The sequence below is a fragment of the Pangasianodon hypophthalmus genome, chromosome 22 (genome assembly GCF_027358585.1).
Source record: "Pangasianodon hypophthalmus isolate fPanHyp1 chromosome 22, fPanHyp1.pri, whole genome shotgun sequence".
In the NCBI taxonomy this organism is placed as follows: Eukaryota; Metazoa; Chordata; class Actinopteri; order Siluriformes; family Pangasiidae; genus Pangasianodon; species Pangasianodon hypophthalmus.
Genome location: NC_069731.1, coordinates 8,200,403 through 8,222,368, shown reverse-complemented (window position 1 = coordinate 8,222,368; position 21,966 = coordinate 8,200,403). Strand labels below are relative to the sequence as shown.

The following is a 21,966-nucleotide window of genomic DNA, read 5'->3' as shown; positions in this document are numbered from 1 at the left end:
CTCACCACTCCTGACAGTTCTCTGGGATTCATCGAACCACAGTTACATATGTAACAAGTGATCCTGGTCTAGTTAGTGACTGGAAAATATTGGTCATTAGAGATGAGCAATACAAGCCAACTGTTCTGAACTAAGGTAAGGCCTGATCAAACAAAACGCTAGCTGAGCTGAATGATCTACTTAGCACATTTGCCAAAGCCCAATATTCACTTTCACAGTAGATCAACAAACCTTTTCTGCGTACAAGTAGGGCAAGCTCCTTGCTGTGGGACTCTCTGCTGGCTTTGATGAACATGACCACTTGTTGATGTGTGTGCTCTGAAATGTCACGCCCATTTATCAAAAGCACTTGATCTCCCTCCAGCAATGCAGGCACACAGCGACCAGCCTGCAATAAAGAGGCAGAGCTACAATGTAGTATTACCTGTTGCTGTGCGAGAAAATGCAAACCCAATCTATTCATACTCCTTACCGGAGAATTAGGGTTTACATGAGAGATTGCCAATGGCATCTTCTGATCCACACCTCCCTAAAATAAACAACCATTCAATAATAAATAATGTGTAATGCATTCAGCAAAACAAACTTGGTCATTACACACAAGCACACATAAGAATAACAGAATACACTCACTTTGACATTGAATCCAAACTTGCCATCTTTGTCAGGGCTGATTCTGATTAGCAGTAGCTCCCCATCAGCTGCCATATCCTGCAACAATAAAAAGAAGAGAATAATAAGTTCTTCAAAATCAAAACCAGAATTCACATCACTGGTTCATTTAGGCTGTTTTCACACCTAGCGTGTATGCTAAAATCTGTGACTATATCCTTTTCTTTTGATTTCATTTCACATTGCAATGATTTTCAAGCACACTAAAATAATAACATGTATGGGTGTTCTTAATTGGTCAACAATTTGGATTTGATGGGCATTACCAGTTAGCTAATAATGTGCAAATTTTACCCTTATAGTTTGAGGTCAATAAATCAATTTACCTGACATTTCTGCACATATTTATGGAGCTATTACTGTTTCTAGAAATGGCACGAGACCATTTTTTTCCCTACACCATTCCTGATAATAAAACCTTGAGTATCAGCTGATATTGATACCCTTCCAATATTTTCTTCTTTAAAAACTACTAAGCTTAAAAAAAGCATAAAGTATAAATATGATAAAACCAATCCTTACAAAAGGATTTATATGCAAACATTTCCAGTTCCAAAAAAAAGTTTTCCAAATCCAATTCTAATCTTTTCTATTTGTTACAGGACTGGATAATTTTTTTTCCCCAATCCACCAATTTTTGCTGGTATCGGCCTAATACTGACCCTGGGTTATCGGATCAGTAGCATCTCTAATCATTTCCATACAAAATGTATTAAGGCCATCAATAAATGTGCCTACACTTATTTGTGTGTGCTCTAAATAAATGCATTTCAGTTTTAAACAAGTCAGATGTGAAAGTGCCATTAGTTTTATTTGCAACACTATGAACAATGACAGCACACATGGATCTGATATTCTGGGTTAACTAGTATGTGTATCATAGTACAATAAGGGAATGAACATTAACACGAGCATTAACGTCATTTGAAGGATTTAGTGTTCTTGTTCGCCACACTTCCTTGGCTACGCTTAACTGTGAGTCACACTTGCCATGATATTTTAAGCATTAAAAAAAACCATTGTGGCTACGTTCAAGGCGAGATTAAACCAATTCCAGAATTGTTGTCGGGTTTCCTTAAGTGCGTGTGTGTGTGTGTGTGTGTTTGTGTGTGAATCTCCTGTCAAATTTCTTGATCCAAAAGCTGACCTTATATACTCCCTGAAGTTTCCACTCACCTTATCCCAGAGACTTTGCCAGTCTTCCTCATCCAAAGTGTTGTCGTCAAGTGGGGACTGGACACTGCTGGGCTTCTCATCTTCCTGAGCTTTCCTTCATTAAACAAATTTGTACTGTTTACTGACTTGAGCAGCTGAATTACCATTGGGAGTTTATAGTAAATAATGTACAGAGACAGCAGACAAGGGCCATTGTTTACCTGTAAGTATAGAACACATCTTCACTCTCAGTCACATAACTCATGTCGTTGGTAAGATTGTCTACAGAAGATGGACGTGGCTTACGAAAATCATGACGCAAACGAGGGCTGCGCCTAAAATGGACAATATCTATTCAATCATCAAACCAACAACTACTGTATCCTATTAATAATCAGTACTTATAATCAGTATCTGTATAAACACAGTACCAGTTAGGTGTACTGGGCGGAGATCTTGAGGGGAGACTTTTGGTTTCCAGATGTTCAGTGGAAAGAGACTTTATTAAAGGATTCCACATCACCTCACCTACTAGTTTCCGATACAGAGGGACAGACCTTCAACACACCCACATTCAGAAACACAGTCACTGGTGGAACCCAAAAGCAAAATGAAATCAGAAATCATAGGTGGATTGCCAGTGTGAAAATGTACCTAGTTTTGGAGACTGCATGAGAGTTTTTTCTGTTGTAGAATGTGTGATGGTCCACGCAGGATCGCCAAAGGTTTTTACAGGAACGAGAGCTGGGCATGGACAGGGACACCACTTGTTGTCCAACCTCCCCCTACATAAAAGCAAAAACACTTTAACAACTCTTTCTGCGTGAATGTCAAAAACAAAGCTGTTAAGTAAACCAACTGTGCTGTACTTCACCTATTCTTCTACAAACTTACATGCTTCTGCCGAAGGTGGATGAAGAATCTCTTTCTTTTGAATGAAATCTTGATTATATTGATCCTGAGAGTAAAAGAGATTAGCAAGAAGGGTGTACCTTAATGATTAGTAAATGGTTTCTCAAAATAGGAGTTAATAGCATTTCATGATTCATACTAGTGACTGCACTATATGGACAGAATGATATGATTATATTGCTAAATACTGCAATTGCAATATGCCTATTAATATGAACTTGGTGAATAAATGATGGTTAAAGTTTGTTCTGTACAATAAACTGCGCAGTCAAAATTCACTGATTATTTTAGAAAGCTTTAACATCTTGGACCAGGTCCAGTTTCAGAGGACCAAGGATTGTGTTGCAAATCTTCTAGTCATGTGAAATCAGCTGTTACGATTGCAAGTAAACATTTGAAACATTAATCGTTCTGCATTGTGTCAGAGTACACAATGAGCTGTGTATTCACAGTAAAGCTTTTCTTTTGGGAAAACACCCTGAAGAAAAGCAGCTGAATATTAAATACAACCACAGTTAAAAGGTGATTCAATCTTTAGAAAAACAGGTAGGCTGATGTTGGTTATATTTATTTATAACAGTAAACTATAGGTAATAGCACCAAACTGTTGCAAAAACACACTCTAATAAAATACTGTTTTATTATACTGTTTCTAAAAATATTAATACTGATTTATCGCAATCATGAGCAGGCTAAAATAGTGTTATCAAATGGTCAGAAAAGAGGCTGCTTGATTATAACTCACCAAGGAAAGAAATTGGAACAAACCATATTGCAAAACATAGCCACGCCTCCTGATGCAATCCCAACCCAGAGAGATGGGTTACTAGCATCCTAAGAAAGAGAATAATCATTTTGGTAACAGTTAGTCACTTTTAAGTATTTTATTCTAGTATTCTACTCTCTTTTTCTCTTCTTATTGTATAATGAAAGCATTGAAAAAAAAAGGTTAATCAGATGCTTTGATATGTTACCCGTGCACTATGAAGCTCTACTCCATAGAGATCTAAGGTTCTAGCTGTGTTCAGATAACACAACTCTGCCTCACTCTGAGACAGGCCTCTGGAATGCACATAAGCATATAGTTAGTCACTCTCGCTCTTTCCACTCCTCTGACACACACACACTCTGAGCCACGTACAGGTGAATACACACCCACATATGGTACATGCACACAAATGCATTATCACTATAGTAGGTATTCTGTATACGTATACATGTACATACTTGTGCTGAGGATGCAATGACTCCACTTTAAAAAGGAAGTCCTTGTCCTGATCAGGAATAAAGTGGACATGGCCAAGATATCCAGGAGGGGTTTCAGGAACATGGTCTCCAAATTCAGCTGTTTATGAAACGGAAAAATTGCTATAAATACAATTCGTTGTTATTTCTCATCTATTGTTCATCATTCATCGCTGGACACCATGTACACACATTCACACACTTATTCACACCTAGGGCAATTTAGCACAGCTAATCCTCCCACATGCATGTTTTTATGAGTTGGAAGGATTCCGGAGGAATCAAATGTGGACATGGGGAGAACATGCAAAACTCTGCACAGTCATTAACCCAAGCTCAGGATCAAACCGGGGACCCTCCAGCTGAGGTGGCAACACTACCCACTGCACCACCATGCCAACGCTGTCTAGGTTTAAAACTCGGAAGTCCTACAACTGTTCATTCAATGAGCATGTTTGAGATATCATACTTACACTGAACAGCATAGGATGCCAGCACCACAGCAGAGCTTAGTGGACACTTTAACCTGCATGTAAAAGACATTAAAAATACATTTAAAAATATAAATATTCAAATCACTGACACTTGCCAGGACTGTATGAATGGTGGATGTGCAGTGCAGCCTTTACTTTCTCTTTTGGGTACTCACTATTATTGCTAAAGAGCTTAAAGTAAATCCATTTTTTAACTATGGAAAATGTATTAGATAAAAATCAGCTATGATCACATAGAAGGAACAGCCTGAACTGAATCATGCTGTATGGGTCATATTTTAATTTGACAGTACACATTGACTAACATGACAGTAAAACTACTAGAACTACATTACCTGCCCTCCCGAATGTCTTTCTTAATTTGCAAAAAATAAAAGTGCCTGCAAAGAAGATGTATAGGGTTATAATTAGTGTCTTTAGATGAAGACTCCAACAAACTGAGCAACATGTGCAAATATACATACACACACGTACGTGCACACATACACCCACACATATGTATGCAGGCACACACAAACACACACATATATGCACAGACACACACACCTGGTCTGTTCATGCTGAAGAGAGTTAGGGTCAGAGATGAAGAATCGCACTCGAAATATTAAATAGAATGGGGCAGAACCTGAGAGAATGAGAGATAAGAAAGGCCTATGAGAAGAAAATGACTCAACTGTGATGACATTTATACCTGGCTATTAATTTTAGTATTGATTAACTAAAAGAGATTCTGGTGGACCTAACCCAGATTACACATTATTCTTTACAGCTTATTGTATCTATGCTGTGATGTGAGGTAATTTATGCTGTCGTGTTCACGTTAACCTTACTTCCAAAAGGTGTGCTAGATATTACTTAGTTTGGTCGTGCTTACACAAGGAGCTGCTTCAATTTTTTTGTCAAATTAGAAAGATTGTAGGAGGCTGTGGGTTAATATTTAATCCTTGAATTAACAAAATATTAGGTAACATAGGTTTCTGATGTACTAACAGCTTTCAAATATACCAGAAAGTCTGAAACACCATTCATGTTATGAGTTACTTATGATCCAGAGGATGTGGTGTTCCATTAATGCAAATAACTGCTTTCTGGTCAGGTATTATTAATGGGAAAAAACTGCTGTGGTACCAGTAGACAGAACTAGGGATTTGGATTTGACTCACTGATCACCTTAACAGGAACACCTGTACAACTGCTCATTTATGCAGTTATCTAAATCAGCCAATCATGTGCCAGCAGCACATTGCATAAAATCATGCAGATACAGGTCAATCGCTTCAGTTAATGTTCACATAAAATATCAGAATGTGGAAAAAATGTGATCTCTGTGACTTTAACCGTGGCATGGTTGTTGGTACAAGATTAGCTGGTTTGAGTATTTCAGAAACTACTGATCTCCTGGGATTTTCACACACAACAATCTCTAGAGTTTACACAGAATTTTGCGAAAAACAAAAAAACAATAAGACAGCAAGAACAGGAATCTGAGGCTATCATGGGCACAGACTCACCCAAACTAAACAGCTGAAGACTGGAAAAAGACAATTTTTTTTTTCTAATCTTCAACTGTCCAATTTTGATGAGTCTGTGCCCATGACAGCCTCAGATTCCTGTTCTTGGCTGACAAGAGTGGAAGCTGATGTGGCTTTCTGCTGTTGTAGCCCATCCACCTCAAGGTTCTATGTGCTGTGCATGCTGAGATGCTTTTCTGCTCATAACAGTTGTAAAGAATGCTTGTTTGAGTTACTATATCCTTCCTGGCAGATCGAACAAAACTGGCCATTTTCCTCTGACTTCTGTTATCAACAAGGCATGTCCACCCACAGAACCGTCGCTCACTCAATGTTTTTTGTTTTTTCGCACCATTTTGTGTAAACTCTGGAGACTGTTGTGTGTGACACCCGCAGAAGATCAGCAGTTTCTGAAATATTCAAACCAGCCCTTCTGGTCCCAACTTCCATGCCACAATCGAAGTCACAGAGATCAAAATTTTTCTTCATTCTGATGTTTGATGTGAACATTAACCAAAGCTCTTGACCTGTATCTGCATGTTTTTTTGCATTGTGCTGCTGCCACAAGTTTGGCTGATTAGATAACTGCATGACTGTGCAGGTGTACAGATGCTCCTAATAAAGTGGATGGAGAGTGTATGTATTAAATATTTTAGACACAAAAGATGATTCATATTTACTTTTTTTTAGTAAACACAGTTTGCTGATATTTACACCTAGATGTTTTAAACAACTTAGAACATGACACCTTTGGTGGCAGACCACCCAATTTTTGGTGTGCAAAAGTATTGGATAATCTTAAAGTAAATTAAAGTTAATAAGTAACACTTAATATCTTCCTCAAGCTGGCGACCCAATGACATCACTGGGCCTTCAGATATCTGGATGGAAATTGTTACTTTTTAAAAATTACATAAAAGACATTTTTTCACACTTTAAAGTCAACATATTATCGAACACTATGCCTGTGTCTGTTTTACTGAGATTGGTTTGTTCTTACCTTTAAGCTGCTTTTTGAAAGGTTTGCTGGGATCCAGCCACCTCTGAAATCCAAGATGTGAAATGTAACCACAATTTACTACTATAGTAATATTGATACTCATTATAGGTATGTGCTGATATGAAATTTTCATATCACCTTACCTTACCTAACCTTTTATTATAGCACATCATATTCTGTTTAAAGACAATACTACCCCTTTGCATTTATCTGCTCTGACTATGCAGCATTTTAACCAAAAAGAAATTGAAATAGCCACAGTGACTATTCCAACCTCTGTTCTGAAAATTCTCACATAGTTATCAGAATTAGGGGATCGGCTATAAAACCTTAGAAGGTAACTTCCTTGGAGTGCAAAAAATACTGCACATAAATGCTGCCTCCTCAGCCACCTGAATGGTATGCTGGTAGCAATACTGTCGAGTATCAAAGTACAACCTATAAGTGATTGTCAGCACATGTCTAATCTATACTATAAAACTGAATGAATAAAGACTTTAAAGCTCCCAGTGTCTACAGTATATCACATACACATATACTCACAGGTGAACTAGAGGTGTCTTCAGTGATCTGGAGACCGAAGTACTGCTTCTCTATTATGCCCAGGTGTTCAAAAGCAAGGTCGAATAACAAAAGCCCAGCATCATGTTTCTGTACATAAAAAACACACATACAACAACACAGACAACATCTGTTTAAAACAGCATTTGCGGAAACATATCGGAACTTTATAATTGCATTTTGGCAAAGCAGGTGTCCCTGTGTGCTGTTCTTGTGTGTGTGTATGTGCTCTCAGACAATAAAGCCAAGAGTGCATCATTGCAGTTGAATATAATGTTCACAACACTCCGACTGCCAGTAAAGGTCTGCTCTCATTCTTTAATTACACTGCACTCCTGTCTTAGACACATCCATGGTCGCACACTCGTTTGTACTTACACTGACTGTGAAAGTGTGTGTTGTGCTGTCAGGGAATATCACTACACAAGATATGCCAGAGTTTGACATATGTGTGCGCTTGGAGAGGTCAACCAGACCCAGAGAGGTGATTTTGTTTCCAAGTGTACACCATGGCGAAGTCATCTTCTACACTCAAACAGACCTGCCAGAACACAAGAAAAAAACATGGTTTATGGCTTATTACATACAACGCACACACAAACAAATACCGTCATACAACCTACAATGTTCAATGGATTTGCTTTTATAAAGGTTCTCAAAAACTATGAGAAAGCCTCAACCTAAATTGCACTTTATAACCTTAATTTAAATTTCCCTTAAGATATTCTTCAAAATTGGTATTTTAATGATGTAATTTGCCTGTATTATGAAATATTCATTGTAATTTCCATTTTCTATAAATAGCTAATTTATTTGCATATGATGGAGAGGTATGATGCCTGGAAAACAGGTGACAAGTAATTCAACATACAGTACCTGCCCTTCATAACATAAATATAATTTTTTCAGCCAAACCTTTTTTTCTCCAAGAAAGATTTGCATTAGCAAGCATGAACTGTTTTTCAAATTGTCGTATTATTGAGTGATTCTTCTGTTTTTTTTTTCTCCCTCAGTCCACAAGTCCAAGTAATCTCCCATAAGAATGCTGTGCATAACGTTCAAGGCTGCCAGAGCAATTTTCAGAGTCTAACACTTTTAGATTGATTTCGGATAAAAATAAATAAATAAATTTAAAAAATCCCAAGTGCATGGACAGAAAGTCTGACTTACTGGCACATCTAAATAAAACACATTTCAGCTAGGTGGCAGGGCAATTCCCATGAAGTGAAACTTATGTGATTTGTTGTTCAATTTGTATTGTCAATCTGGTAAATATTTTTTTCTAAGTATGAATTATTTTGTATGTGATCACAACTAACTGAAATCTCTTAAATATAAAAATAAAGAAATGATTCCATCATTTCTTGCTGCTACCTTGCCAAGCGTACTGCTCCTGATGGATGACACCAAATCTAAGAACGGAAATGAAATAAAACATGCAGGGTAAAAACAAGCAATAATATGGTTTACTGAGTCATGTCATTACACTATAACTACAGTGTGCTGCATAAGTATTCACCTCCCTTTAATGTTTCCACATTTTGTAGTATTAATATAGTTTGCCAAATTATTTAGAAATAAAAAGTTTAAAAGTTGCATAAGTATTCACACCCAAACAAATCCCCTAAATTAGTTCTAGCGCAACCAGCTGCAATCAGAAATCACAGAATTAGTTGAATGATGTTAACCTGTGAGCAGTTAAAACGTCACGTGATCTCTATATAAATAAATAAATAAACCTGTTCCTGGAAGACACCAGAGTTGGTTAGAGAACCTTAACAAACAGCATCATGAAGACCAAGGAGCTATCCAAACAAGTCTGGGACAACATCAATTATTTAAAATATCCCAAACTTTGAACATCCTGCAGATGTAAATCCATTATTAAAATTGAAAAGAATATGGCACAACCACAACTCTGCCTAGAGCCGGCCATCCACTAATAGTCAATAACTGTTTAAGGATGGCTTTAGTGATGGACACAATCACATGGCCAGAGCTAAGACTGAATGAGCTGTAGAGACCCACAGCTCACATAAGATAAGCTGTTCACTGCACACGGCTTTATGAAATAGTGGCAAGCCTTATGAAATCCCATTTGGAGTCTGTCAAAAGACATGTTGGAGACTCAGCAAACACGTGGTTAAAGATTTGGTTAAAGAATGGTGGTGGTAGCATCATGGTGAGCTTGTGGGCTAGATTACAGTTAAATGTTTATTTACAATCACGTAATAAGCGTAATTTTAAGGCGAATAGCCTTATTATGCAGTCTGTTGAATTTATTGCTAAAAACGCAGATGTATCAAATTGAGTGCCTTGTATCAAAGAATATAATACGTTTTGGATCTTTTCATCCCTAATGTTACCTGAATTGTTAGACAGTTTGATAGTTTTCCAAATTTAACTTGGCTAGCTAAGGTATACATACCAACATTAGTGATACCAATTTTCACTTAAGTGATAATTAGCCAGCAAACACTAACACTTTATACACTTTCTTGCTCACAGCATGTTTAAGTAATAAAATTCAATCAGTACACTAACTCTCTAGATCACATCACAGTTTCCTGTCTGAGTGCTGTAATAACAGGAATAGATGAGGACTTTCTTCATTTAAAATTGCTTTAGATAATCAAAGGTGTGTTCATGTTACACAGCAACATGACTATGCTGAGGGCAAATATAAAACTTGGAGAAACTTCAGTAATTTCAAAGGTCTGACTCACAATATGCAATCCAATCTGGGTAACACAATTTTTCCTTTAATATTTTCCTCACTATATAGGAGTAAACCTCTGGCCTTTAGCACTGTGCTTTCCTACTTTTAATCTTCTTTCTAAATGGTTCATGTGTACCAACTCTTTAATATGCATTACAAGCACATATAACATTCCTTGGGAATTAATTTCACAGTACAACACAGAATAAGAGTGTATTTGTCCTGATTGCGCAACCTTAACACAAACACACACACGCCTACTTTTTGAGCCTAAACATGTCTCTACATTGTTTTTAATTCTCTTCTCCCCTCCTCACCCAGTACAGCTTAGGAATGTGAAACATTTTACTACCGAGTCCGTGAAGCAGCTAACAGACATCTTTTATAGTACAACACAGATGAGGAGAAGATCTTTGGTGATATAGGCTACATGACTGCAACAGTTAGTCTCCTCAGGCAAAAAACATCACAAAATGAGTTGATTTTCAAGATACACAAAAGGTATCGCAATGTTTAGTTTGCAAAGGACACAACACCAAAGACTTTTTTTTCTCAAAACGATCAACAATTGGCTCCACCAGTATCTATTTGGAATATTAAAGATATTAATGATATAAGGACAAAGAAAATGACAGAGAAATCATGTAAGTTGTGAAGAAAAGTCCTAATCAAAGTGCAACTACAAAGGCTACAGAATTTTTCCAGAAAAACAAAATTGGCTTACACATATTTATTTTACCCAAGTAAAATTTTACCCAAGTTGTGTCATCACAATAAAGCTAATAAACAAAGTCTGCAGCCACCCTATTAGACTATTATTAAAAAGACAATACATTTTGTTTACATTTCATCGCAAGATAAAGGCTTTATTCAGAAGGCAGCCTAAGATACATAAAACGTAAATTTTGCTATGATGTGAAAATGTAGATAAATATAGCAGAACGTTATAGCACAGCCATATGGTCGCAGCACACACATCATTGTTAAATAGCACAGCTAACATCAAACTGGACACCAGTTAAGCCTATAATGCTTTAGCACTGTAACTGACCATATTTTCCAGGAATCCCAGCCCTGTTGTATTCATATTGCTCCTGCCAGCTCAGATTTCCCAATACTGTATATGAATAAAATGTATACAAAACTAAGATAACACCATCACATCAACAATCAGGGGTCCTGATGACAATGAATCTCACTGAATAATGAATAACTTCACAAAGGATATGCTCTTGTTCTGATCTTGGATCTGGCTGGTCAGAAGGTGTTTAATTAATTTCCTATAATTAGAGCTTGGTGCATGGTTGACTGTAAGGCACTTACAGGTATGTAATAAAACCAGTTGTTCTAACACTATCATTTCTGTAGTAACAACTCATTCACAGGAACCTGCATTGCTCATGTTCACATAACTTGAGGTGATAAAACTAATTAGCCTGTCATTTAGCATCCACAGACTTATTTTGTTAAATGTGTGTGGATATTATCTTGCTTTATTGTGTTTTTAAATTGACACGTGATGAGTGTTAATAACAAAAATACAAACAAAAATATAAACAGAACCTCTTGAAAAAAAGTCCTTCAACAGCTGCCAAATTTAAGGACAAACCAAGAGAAAACCAAGATAAAATATCCACACAACCATGTCTCACTCAGAATGTGTAACAAAAAAAAGCCTGTGCAAAGAAAGTCTAATTTTAAAATATATTGTGCTCCCAGGTTAGCCTGGTGTTATCCCTCTCTCTCCTGGTCAGGAAGTGCAAAGCCCTGCCCTGTCCACGTCCTCATCTCCTTCCACATGCGTGTTAGTTTTCCCCAAAAGCTTGTTGTAAACTGTATGTAGCTGTGTATACAGAACAGCAGTACTGTATCACTCAATTCACCAGAGGCATAGCACTGTCATAGCAACATTTCCGCGGGCTTCTCCCATACCCATCCAAGTACGGTCAACATTTCTCCCCTAGATAGTGTGTTTCTCTCTAACATGTTATCTGAGTTCAGGGCTCTGAGAGATCTATTACTCCTGTACAATACACACACCTAATAAATCATATCTATCTCACGCTGATTTAAATAATCATTGTCATGAAGTAGGTATTTTAGAACTTTGGAACGTAATACAGTAATAAATGTTATGTGGCCATATATTGTGCACCAAGAAACAAATCAACTATTGTAATAATATTAGTAAGATGGGCACACCACTGCTCGCCATCACTGAGACTGTCTATTAGGTTTATATCTGCTCAGACCACAACATTAACACAAGATAAACGGCTCTGCTTGGTGGAAAGCACAGTCTCTTGTAACAGGGCCTAATCATTTTCAGCAGGTGAAGAGTGAATTAAAAAGCATACAACGATCAAATTACAAAAGGAGTACAAAACAAAATGAACAACAGCATTAGTATCAAGCCTAAATAACAAATGTGTGGTCCTATCCAACTTCTATACACAAACAAACAACCTCAGATGACAACAAAAAAACACAACGCACAACAGATTACAATACATATTAGCAGCCATGTGCCACTTATGAAATGTACAAGATTAGTTAATCATCAAGAACTGTGATTACCTCTACAAAAGCAGAACTTTTGGCAGTTTGGTGTTCTGGAGCACTCAGGTGTGTGTCTACATCATGCCAAGAAGAAAGGACATCAGCCATGACCTCAGAGAAGCAATTGTTGCTGCTTATCATTCTGGGAAGGGTTATAAGGCCATCTCCAAACAATTTGAAATTCACCATTTTACAGTGAGAAGGATCATTTACAAATGGAAAGCCTTCAAGACAGTTGCCAGTCTTCCCAGGAGTGGGCATCTCAGCAAATTCAGTCCAGGGTCAGACCATTTAATGCTCAGAGATATAAAGAAAAACCCAAGCGCTACATCATATAAGCTACAGGCCTCTGTAAGCGCATTACATGTTTATGTTGATGACAGCACAATCAGAAAAACACTGAACGAGTATGGCTTTCATGGAAGGGTGGCTAGGATAAAGCCCCTTCTCTCCAAAAAGAATATGGTAGCATGAGTTAGGACTGCAACAATGCATCTGAACAAACCACTGATTGACTGATGACACCAAGGTAGAGATGGTTGCACAGTGCCATGTTTGGTGAAAACCAAACACAGCATATCGCCAAAAAACACCTCATACCAAGGGTCAAGCATGGTGGTGGATGATAATCTGAGCTTGTGGCTAAAAAAGAAAAAAAATGTGCATAAAGAAATGCAAACGTGAACGAACTGAAGCAATGTTGTAAAGAAGAGTGGGCCAAAATTTCTCCAAACAGATGTGAGAGACTGAAACTCCTACAGAAATCGTTTACTACAAGTTATTGTTGCTAAAGATGGTTCTACATGTTACAGAATTATAGGGTGTATTTTTTTTAATATTTTCCCACCACGTAGTGTTTTTCTGAACGTAGTTTTACATTTTGGGAAAAAATGACTACATATTGAAATCTGTTTTTTTGTTTTTGTCACCTGAGGTTATTTGCTTGTTTATAGGAGCTGGTGAGGACCACACAATTGTTATTTAGGCCTGATAAATAAAAACTTTGAATTGAAGGAGGATTACTTTCTTTTTCCCCCATGACTGTACATGTGAGATTCAAATAAAAAAAATCATTCCTTTAATTTACAAACGAGTTTACATGTGACGTCAGCTAAGAAGTATGTCACAATACATATATGTCACAATACACTTTTCTGAGATATTCTGGCTATTATAATTTTTATCAATCGTTTTTATACATCTTTTTATCAAACCTGCACATTTAAAAAAAAATTTATATTTATTCTTTACAACTGTAAAATTGTAACTTTTTCCTTTTTAATTTTTATATATAAAAATGCTTTTTTAATATAAAAAATTAATTTATTTATATTTCATGCTTTTCATTTATTTATGAAAACAAATAATTATTTATAATTATATATAACTATAATTTTGTAATGCAAAACTACTATATTGCTGGCAGTTGCTTTCAAGTATTGTGATATGCTTTTTTGTCATATCACCCACCCCTAGTTTCAGGAAACATTCATTAATTAAAGAACATGCTTAAAATGAATTTAATCAAGTATCGATAAATACACTTTAACTAAAGAACATTCTTACGATGAAATAAACCAAGTAACAAAGTAGCACTACAAACCTTTCAGGAAACACCCCCCTGAACGTTAAAAACTACCTGGTGAACTGAAACAACAAAAATAAGGAAGAATTAATTAATGCATTAAATACACCACTAAGTACCTGTTGGCTGTCAGTGGTCATTAAAAAACATCTTTCATTTACATTCATATACAAGGCCAAATGCTCTGATATCCATCCTGAAAGAAATTGCTATGCACTGGTGTGATTGTAACAGGAAATCACTCGCAATATCTTTTCTGTTACTACTGTGAAATCCAAGACATAAGAAACATTATTGTTCCAGCTTTACACCTTTTAAATGTAAAATAATGTGCGTTTGGCATAGTAAATGAATAGAAAGCCTAAACTAAATTTCATGGCATTCATCCTTGAAGTGGTGGAGTGTTGGACACAAGGTTTTGTTGTTTTTTTTTTTTTTTTTTTTTTTTTAAGTGAAAAGAAGTAAATACTCTCTTCAGCAAACTATTTAAAAAAAATCTGCAAATGTTAATTTGCAGCACAGTTACTATAAAATTGATGAACTTCAACAAATTATGTAATCATGGCATGTGCAAAAGTGTGGACACCCTTACAATTGTAAAGTCTCAGAACTTAATTAACTTGTTAGGCCTTAACTGACTTGTTAGAACTCATTACTCAGATCAAGAATCTTCAAACCTTATGCTACCACTTAACAACCATGGGCTTCTCTAAGCAGCTGTCTGGGGATCTGAAAATGAATCTAATTGATGCCTACAAAGCAGGGAAAGTCTTTAAAAAGATATCAAAGCGCTTCCAGCTCACCTCAATTTCCACTGTCTGAAATGTCATTAAGAAATGGCAGTTAAGGAAAACCGTTGAAGTAAACGCAAGATCTGGAAGACCAAGGAAACTCAGATAACACTGCCTGTATGCTGGCCAGAAAGGCAAAGGAAAAAACCCTCAAATGACAGCAAGAATCTGCAGGAAGGTTCAGATGACACAGGAGTGGTGGTGCACTCTTCTACTGTGCAGCATTGTTCACACAAACATGATCTGCATGGAAGAGTCATCAGAAGAAAACCTTACCTGTGAATGTGTGAGGTATGCAAAACAACATCTAGATAAGCCAGAGTCATTTTGAAATAAACTGGGATAAAATGAAACTATTTTGCCACAATCTCCAAAGGTACGTTTGGAGAAAACAGGAGTAACATTTGATGAAAAGAACATATTTCCAGTGTTAAACATGGGGTGGATCTATAATGCTTTGGGGTTGCACGGCAGCCAGTGGCACATGAAACATTGCACTGGTAGATGGAATAATAGATTCCACTAAATATCAGCAAATGCTGGAAGCAAATGTGACACAGCCAGTCAAGAAACTGAAGCTAAAAAGATGCTGGCATCCACAACAGAACAATGATCCAAAGCATACCTCAAAATCCAAGAAAGAATGCAAGCTGAAGCTTTTGGAATGGCCCTCACAGTTCCCTGAAACATCAATGAAAATCTGTGTGTAGCTTGTAAACATGCTGTACATACAAGATGGCACAAGAATATCTCTAGAACCAGAAACATTCTGCAAGGGACAGTGGTTGAAATATCCTTAAACAAGAATAGAAAGACTGTGACAAAGGGGGTGTTGCTAAGTATTGACTTAGCAGGGTGTCCAAACTTTTGCACATGCCACAATTACTGTTTTGTTTTCTTTTTTTTTAGTTCATCAAATATAAAGTAACTGTGCACTAATGTTTGCAGAAAAGATGTCAGTTGGGGTAGGATGCAAATATTTTTGCATACTGCTGTAACATTCCCTAACCTTTAACACATAACCCTTCTGTGTGTGTGCACATATTAATGTCAAACACATTGCACTCTTGGGTTTTTCCATTTACTCTTACACTTGCACATGCTCGGAGCCAATCAGTGGAAGTTAATATTTATATTACACAAGGTCTCTTTCTCTAGAAGAGGTAGTCCAACGATTCTGCTGTGGATATTTAAATGTTATTCTGGTGCATGTTTACAGATAGGAGACATCCTTGATAAGAGATCATCAAGAGGAGATATATGATCCTCAATATTCAGTTCAAATTTAAACAACACCAAATTTGAGATAGACTAGTACTATTTAAACTCATCGTCTTCATTGATTCTAAGACAACCAATGACAGGACTCATTGTCACTCACTGTCACTCACAATTAGTGCTCTGTATATAGTGGTAGCAAGAAGAGACAATTACAAGTTAAACATTCCAAGAGTGTCACATGTTCCATGTCATAAATAAAGGACACCTAAATGCAGAGCCAGATTAAGCTATAGCTAGAGCTAACAACTCTCAAGGGGACAAATCCATAACTACATAACATATATCATCAACATAAATGATAGAAATTTTAACCAAATAGGTAAAGAAATATAATGTGGTTTAAAAATTGCAGTGAAACATGCTTAAATAATTTAAATCATAAATCTATGGCCAGCAGAGTTTAGTTAGAATGAAGGATTATTGTGACCACTTTGAAGAAAGCAGTTTATTAAGGGCATTGCCTTACTTTCTCATTTAGATATAGATGGTAAAAGCACCTAACGTTTGTTTCTACCACATTAGGGAAGATAACATACCTAGCTAGCATTATGATAACGTTACTTCACAAGAGACCCAAATACTCAAATAATATAGCCTACATCTCATTAGCGGAGATTACATCTGCAGCCCTCTTTCACAAACAAAACAACAATTACACAAGTTGTTACAGTGAATAGCATGGCAATTAGCTAGTTAATATCAGTGAGGCTGTGCTTGATTACAGAAATCTAGCTTGAAGATTAGCTTCAACAAAGCACTACAGTACTGCTCTCCCCTCAGCAGCTGGGGATTTATTTATTTGTGACATACCATTACATTTCACTTTTCAAGAACAATGTATTGTCTAATGTTATCCAAGTACTTTTTCTCCTCAGCTGCCTTTTTAGACCATACCTGGCTCGGTAAGCGATAAAGAAGGTATCGATTCATTACATAAAAACAGCCTTTCAATCAGCACTTTTTACAGATTCCAGCTAATTCTGGATCCAACTTGCTACCGACATTTATTCTAGTTTTATTACATTTCTTGGTATTATGGATTTTCGGAAACTTTTTTTTGCTTACATTAAAAGTATGTGGTTACGCTGGGTGCTTACAGGATTTTGTCATGATTTCCCTTCTGATCCCAACCGAGATGGGAGTTGAGTTAAGGGGCGTGTCTATAAGATATAGATAGAAGATACAAGTTTCCGTCCTGAGGCTCAGTTTTCCAAACAGATTTTCTCAGCCATATAATGACACCATTGCTTTCCCCCCCCCCATGTTCAACATATTTTCCAGGTTATTTGTACTACAGATGGATATACAGTCAGGTCCATAAATATTGGGACAGTGACACAGTTTTGGTAATTTTGCCTCTGTACACCACCACAGTGGATTTGAAATGAAGCAGTCAAGATGTGATTGAAGTGTAGACTTTCAGCTTTAATTCAAGGGGTTTAACAAAAATATTGCATTAACCGTTTAGGAATTACAGCCATTTTTTACAGAGTTCCTCCATTTTCACAGGCTCAAAAGTAATGGGACAATTGACTGATAAGCAGTTTCATGGCCAGCTGTGGCCTGTTTCCTCCTTATATCATGATAAATTAAGGAGATAAAAGGTCTGGAGCTGATTCCAAGTGTTGAATTTGCATTTGGTAGCTGTTCATGGGAATTCTCAATATGCCGTCCAAAGAGGTGTTGATGCAAGTGAAGGAGGCCATCATTAGGCTGAAAAACCAAAACAGACCTATCAGAGAGATAGCAGAAACTTTAGGAGGGCCAAATCAACAATTTGGTACATTCTTAAAAAGAAGGAATGCACTAGCGAGCTCAGCAACACCAAAAGGCCTGGGAGACCACAGAAAACAACTAAAGTGGATGATTGCAGAATTCTTTTCTTATTGAAGAATAACCCCTTCACAACATCTAGCCAAGTCAGGAACACTCTGGAGGAGGTAGGCCTATCATTGTCAAAGTCTACAATCAAGAGCCACCTTCATGAATGTAAATACAGACGGTTTAATTCAAGATGCAAACCGCTGGTAACACTCAAGAACACAAAGGCCAGATTAGACTTTGCTAAAAAACCTCTAAAAAAAAGCCTGACCAGTTCTGATGCAAGATTAACTTGTACCAGAATGATGGGAACAGAAAAGTATGGAGAAGGAAAGGAAGGTCTCATGATCCAAAGCATACCACATCATCCGTCAAACATGTGGAGGCAGTGTTATGGCATGGGCATGTTTGGCTGCCAAAGGAACTGGGTCACTGGGGTTTATTGATAATGTGACTGTTGATAGAAGTAGCAGGATGAATTCTGAAGTGTACAGAGCTATACTTTCTGCTCAGATTCAGTCCAATGCTGCAAAACTGATAGGACAGCGCTTCACAGTACAGATGGATAACAACCCAAAACATACTGTGAAAGCAGCCCAAGAGCTTGGAAATTAAATGTTCTTAAATGGCCGAGTCAGTCACCTGACCTCAACCCAACTGAGCTGCTTTTCACTTACTGAAGACAAATCTGAAGGCAGAATGACCCACAAACAAGCAGCAACTGAAGATGGCTGCAGTAAGGACCTGGCAAATCATCTCAAGGGAGGAAACTCAGCATTTGGTGATGTCCATGGGGTCCAGACTTCAGGTAGTCATTGACTGCAAAGGATTTACCTCCAAGTAATAAAAATAATCCTAATATTTATGATTATATTAGTTTGTCCCATTACTTTTGAGCCTGTGAAAATGGAGGAACTCTGTAAAAAATGGCTGTAATTCCTAAACGGTTAATGCAATATTTTTGTTAAACCCCTTGAATTAAAGCTGAAAGTCTACGCTTCAGTCACATCTTGACTGCTTCATTTCAAATCCACTGTGGTGGTGTACAGAGGCAAAATTACCAAAACTGTGTCACTGTCCCAATATTTATAGACCTGACTGTATAATGGTGAATATAAGACAAGCAACGGAGGTTGGTCCATGTACACCAATCATTTGCTACTCTGCTGTTTGTGTTAGCTATGTGTTGGTCAAAACGAAGGATTCCTTCTGTACAGTGTGTTAAGTAGTTTAATGTGGCTCTGGCTAAATTAGATACTGGGAGCATAAGCGACTGTGCTCAGTGGAGAAAGCAGCGGCCATCACTGAACACTCCTCTGTAATTCCCACAGCCAGAGTCACCTTCTCATTGTGACGACATTTCAGAAAATATAAATACTATTGCTCTCGCTGAACTCTCAGAACTGTGTGTATATTCATGTAGAGACAATTATCTCAAGGTCATATCAAGTCTATTTGTTTGCAGGGCTTAAAGTTCAGTTAGAAACAGAGCACACACAGGATCCCGCCACTAAGGAATACTCTGGAAATATTTTGCATACCACAACATGATTCTTGGGAAAAGAAGGAGGCTGACCGCATCAAAGCCGAGACATGCCATTAGCACATCTTTTACCATAAAAGATGACTTAGTGCTCCAGTACTTCATGGCCAAGGAACCCTTGCTGAATCTGCCTTCACTTACTTTTGCCATATTCAGTCTTAGTACTAGGGCACTGAACATTTTCAGCTCTAATCTTCATGACAATCACATGCAGGTGAACCCTGATGCCTTAGTGATCCTTGACAATGTTGTGTCTGTAGCATCCAAAAGCCTGCTTGAACAAGAGGCCAGGAGAAATGTCTTGAAAACCATATGTATTAAACACTGACAGAGTACTACTGTTGATGAAGCAGAAATGGGGAACATGGGAGAAAAATGCACTCATCCCAACTATCCAAACTCAATATTTCCTCTTTTTTGTAGGAGAAAACAAAATACTTTGGCGATATAAGATTACCACAGAAATATATTTTCTTGTTTTTTTTTTTCCATCCTACAAGGAGGGAAAATGCACTCATACAACTAAACTAGGAGTCATGCTTGAAACACTGTGCGAGTCAGGAGGAAAGGTTTACGTTCACAGACAGTCTGGACAGGCACATGATGATGATGATGATGATGATATTATTACAGACACTTAATCACATAATATACAATGAGATGCTTGAGGTTCATTTTGCTTAAAATGCTGCCCACAAGTAAATGTAAAACTGTAATTATATAAACACTATCATTTTGGAAAATCATAATCCATGATAGATGTAAATCGCTCATCGTAAAAGAATTCTGTTTCCGGGTTGAGGTTGGTAGTCTTATACGTTATGAAAACATAATATAACATTCTCACCAGTGGCTGATTTAGTGCCACTGTGACCAAGGACAGCTGACAACAAAGTTATATTAAAATCTCAGAGTGTGACTGATATCCATCACTAGGAGGACAGAATAGGATGACTCCAAACTCACAGGACAGCTACAAATACACTATATGGCCAAAAGTCTGTGGACACCTGACCATCATACCCATATGTGATTCTTCCCCAAACTGTTGCCACAAAGTTAGAAGCACACAATTGTATAGGATGTTTTTGTAAAACTTGCCTTCACTGGAACTAAGGGGCTCAATCCTGTTCCAGCATGACAGTGCCCCTGTGCACAAAGCGAGCTCCATGAAGACATGGCTTGCCGAGGTTGGAGAGGAAGAACTCAAGCGGTCTACACAGAGTCCTGGGATAAATTGTAACTGCGACTGAGCCCCCACAGCCAAGTTCCAAAATCTAGTGGAAAGCCTTCCCAGAAGAGTGGAAGTTATTAAAACAGCAAAAGGGGACTAAATCTGAAATGGCATGTTCAAGAAGCACACATGGTGTGATGTGATGTCCACATAGTGTACATTAGAGTTAATGGTGAAATGTTAAAACAGAAACATTCTGTTTATGTGACCCTGTTTTCTGTAAAAGCCTGGATCGTGCGGATTGATGATGTAAGCAGTAATTACACGGTCTGTTATAGAATTCGGTGAAGATTTGAGTGGGATTATCTTGTACAGCGTGACAAGTAATAATCTTAAAAGACTGCCGTAATCTAAGACCAGCTTTTTGCATACTGGCATATATCCACGTGTATCTAATTTCTCATAAATCTAGTCATAAATTCAAATGAAATGTTTTCTTAATAATACACCCACTCTCTTCTCCCTTTCCTGTTTCTCTCCTCCTCCTAGAACAGCTCAACAAAGACTTAACAACTATGTGCAGCCAACTACGCCTTACTGAATACCGAGACCATATTTCTATGACCATAACTGATCTTAACACCCTGATATGAAATAATGAGAGTTTTTACTGGATCCCTTGCTTCTATATAGCTGTGAAATAACTGTTTTCGGATTTAATATGGTGTGTGCAAGACAGAGATTTTTGAAATTGCATGCAAGACTCAGACCATATGTTGTTCGTGGTTTGTGTGTAGGGTTTGTGTGCATGTGTGAGTTAATGAAGCTTTGAGGGTTGGTTAAAAATCATAGCGGAAGTAATGCTCTCCGGTGTTTTCACTTCTCAATTTCTGTAATGTGTATATGAACACAGGCTTCTGTTAAACATACTGAATATGTGTAG

The 21,966-nt window shown here is 37.3% G+C and overlaps 1 protein-coding gene across 4 annotated transcripts in view; it reads right to left on the bottom strand.

Annotated features, from left to right (window-relative positions):
- Positions 1-21,966, bottom strand: part of ptpn3 (protein tyrosine phosphatase non-receptor type 3) — a 39,948-nt gene that overhangs the window by 15,677 nt on the left and 2,305 nt on the right. The window contains exons 2-20 of one of the 4 annotated variants that reach the window (XM_053227766.1): positions 14,432-14,475; positions 8,925-8,962; positions 7,929-8,091; positions 7,533-7,640; positions 6,990-7,032; positions 5,025-5,103; positions 4,814-4,858; positions 4,458-4,510; positions 3,967-4,084; positions 3,714-3,801; positions 3,485-3,573; positions 2,722-2,785; positions 2,482-2,612; positions 2,259-2,384; positions 2,049-2,162; positions 1,849-1,942; positions 634-711; positions 473-529; positions 232-388 (exon numbers count right to left, since the gene is read on the bottom strand). In XM_053227766.1, coding sequence (XP_053083741.1) covers positions 232-388; positions 473-529; positions 634-711; positions 1,849-1,942; positions 2,049-2,162; positions 2,259-2,384; positions 2,482-2,612; positions 2,722-2,785; positions 3,485-3,573; positions 3,714-3,801; positions 3,967-4,084; positions 4,458-4,510; positions 4,814-4,858; positions 5,025-5,103; positions 6,990-7,032; positions 7,533-7,640; positions 7,929-8,072 — 1,588 coding nt within the window. In that variant the 5' untranslated portion in view covers positions 8,073-8,091; positions 8,925-8,962; positions 14,432-14,475. The remainder of the gene's footprint in view (positions 1-231; positions 389-472; positions 530-633; positions 712-1,848; positions 1,943-2,048; positions 2,163-2,258; positions 2,385-2,481; positions 2,613-2,721; positions 2,786-3,484; positions 3,574-3,713; positions 3,802-3,966; positions 4,085-4,457; positions 4,511-4,813; positions 4,859-5,024; positions 5,104-6,989; positions 7,033-7,532; positions 7,641-7,928; positions 8,092-8,924; positions 8,963-14,431; positions 14,476-21,966) is intronic. The other 3 variants (XM_053227767.1, XM_053227765.1, XM_026924475.3) reach the window with 3 other exon arrangements.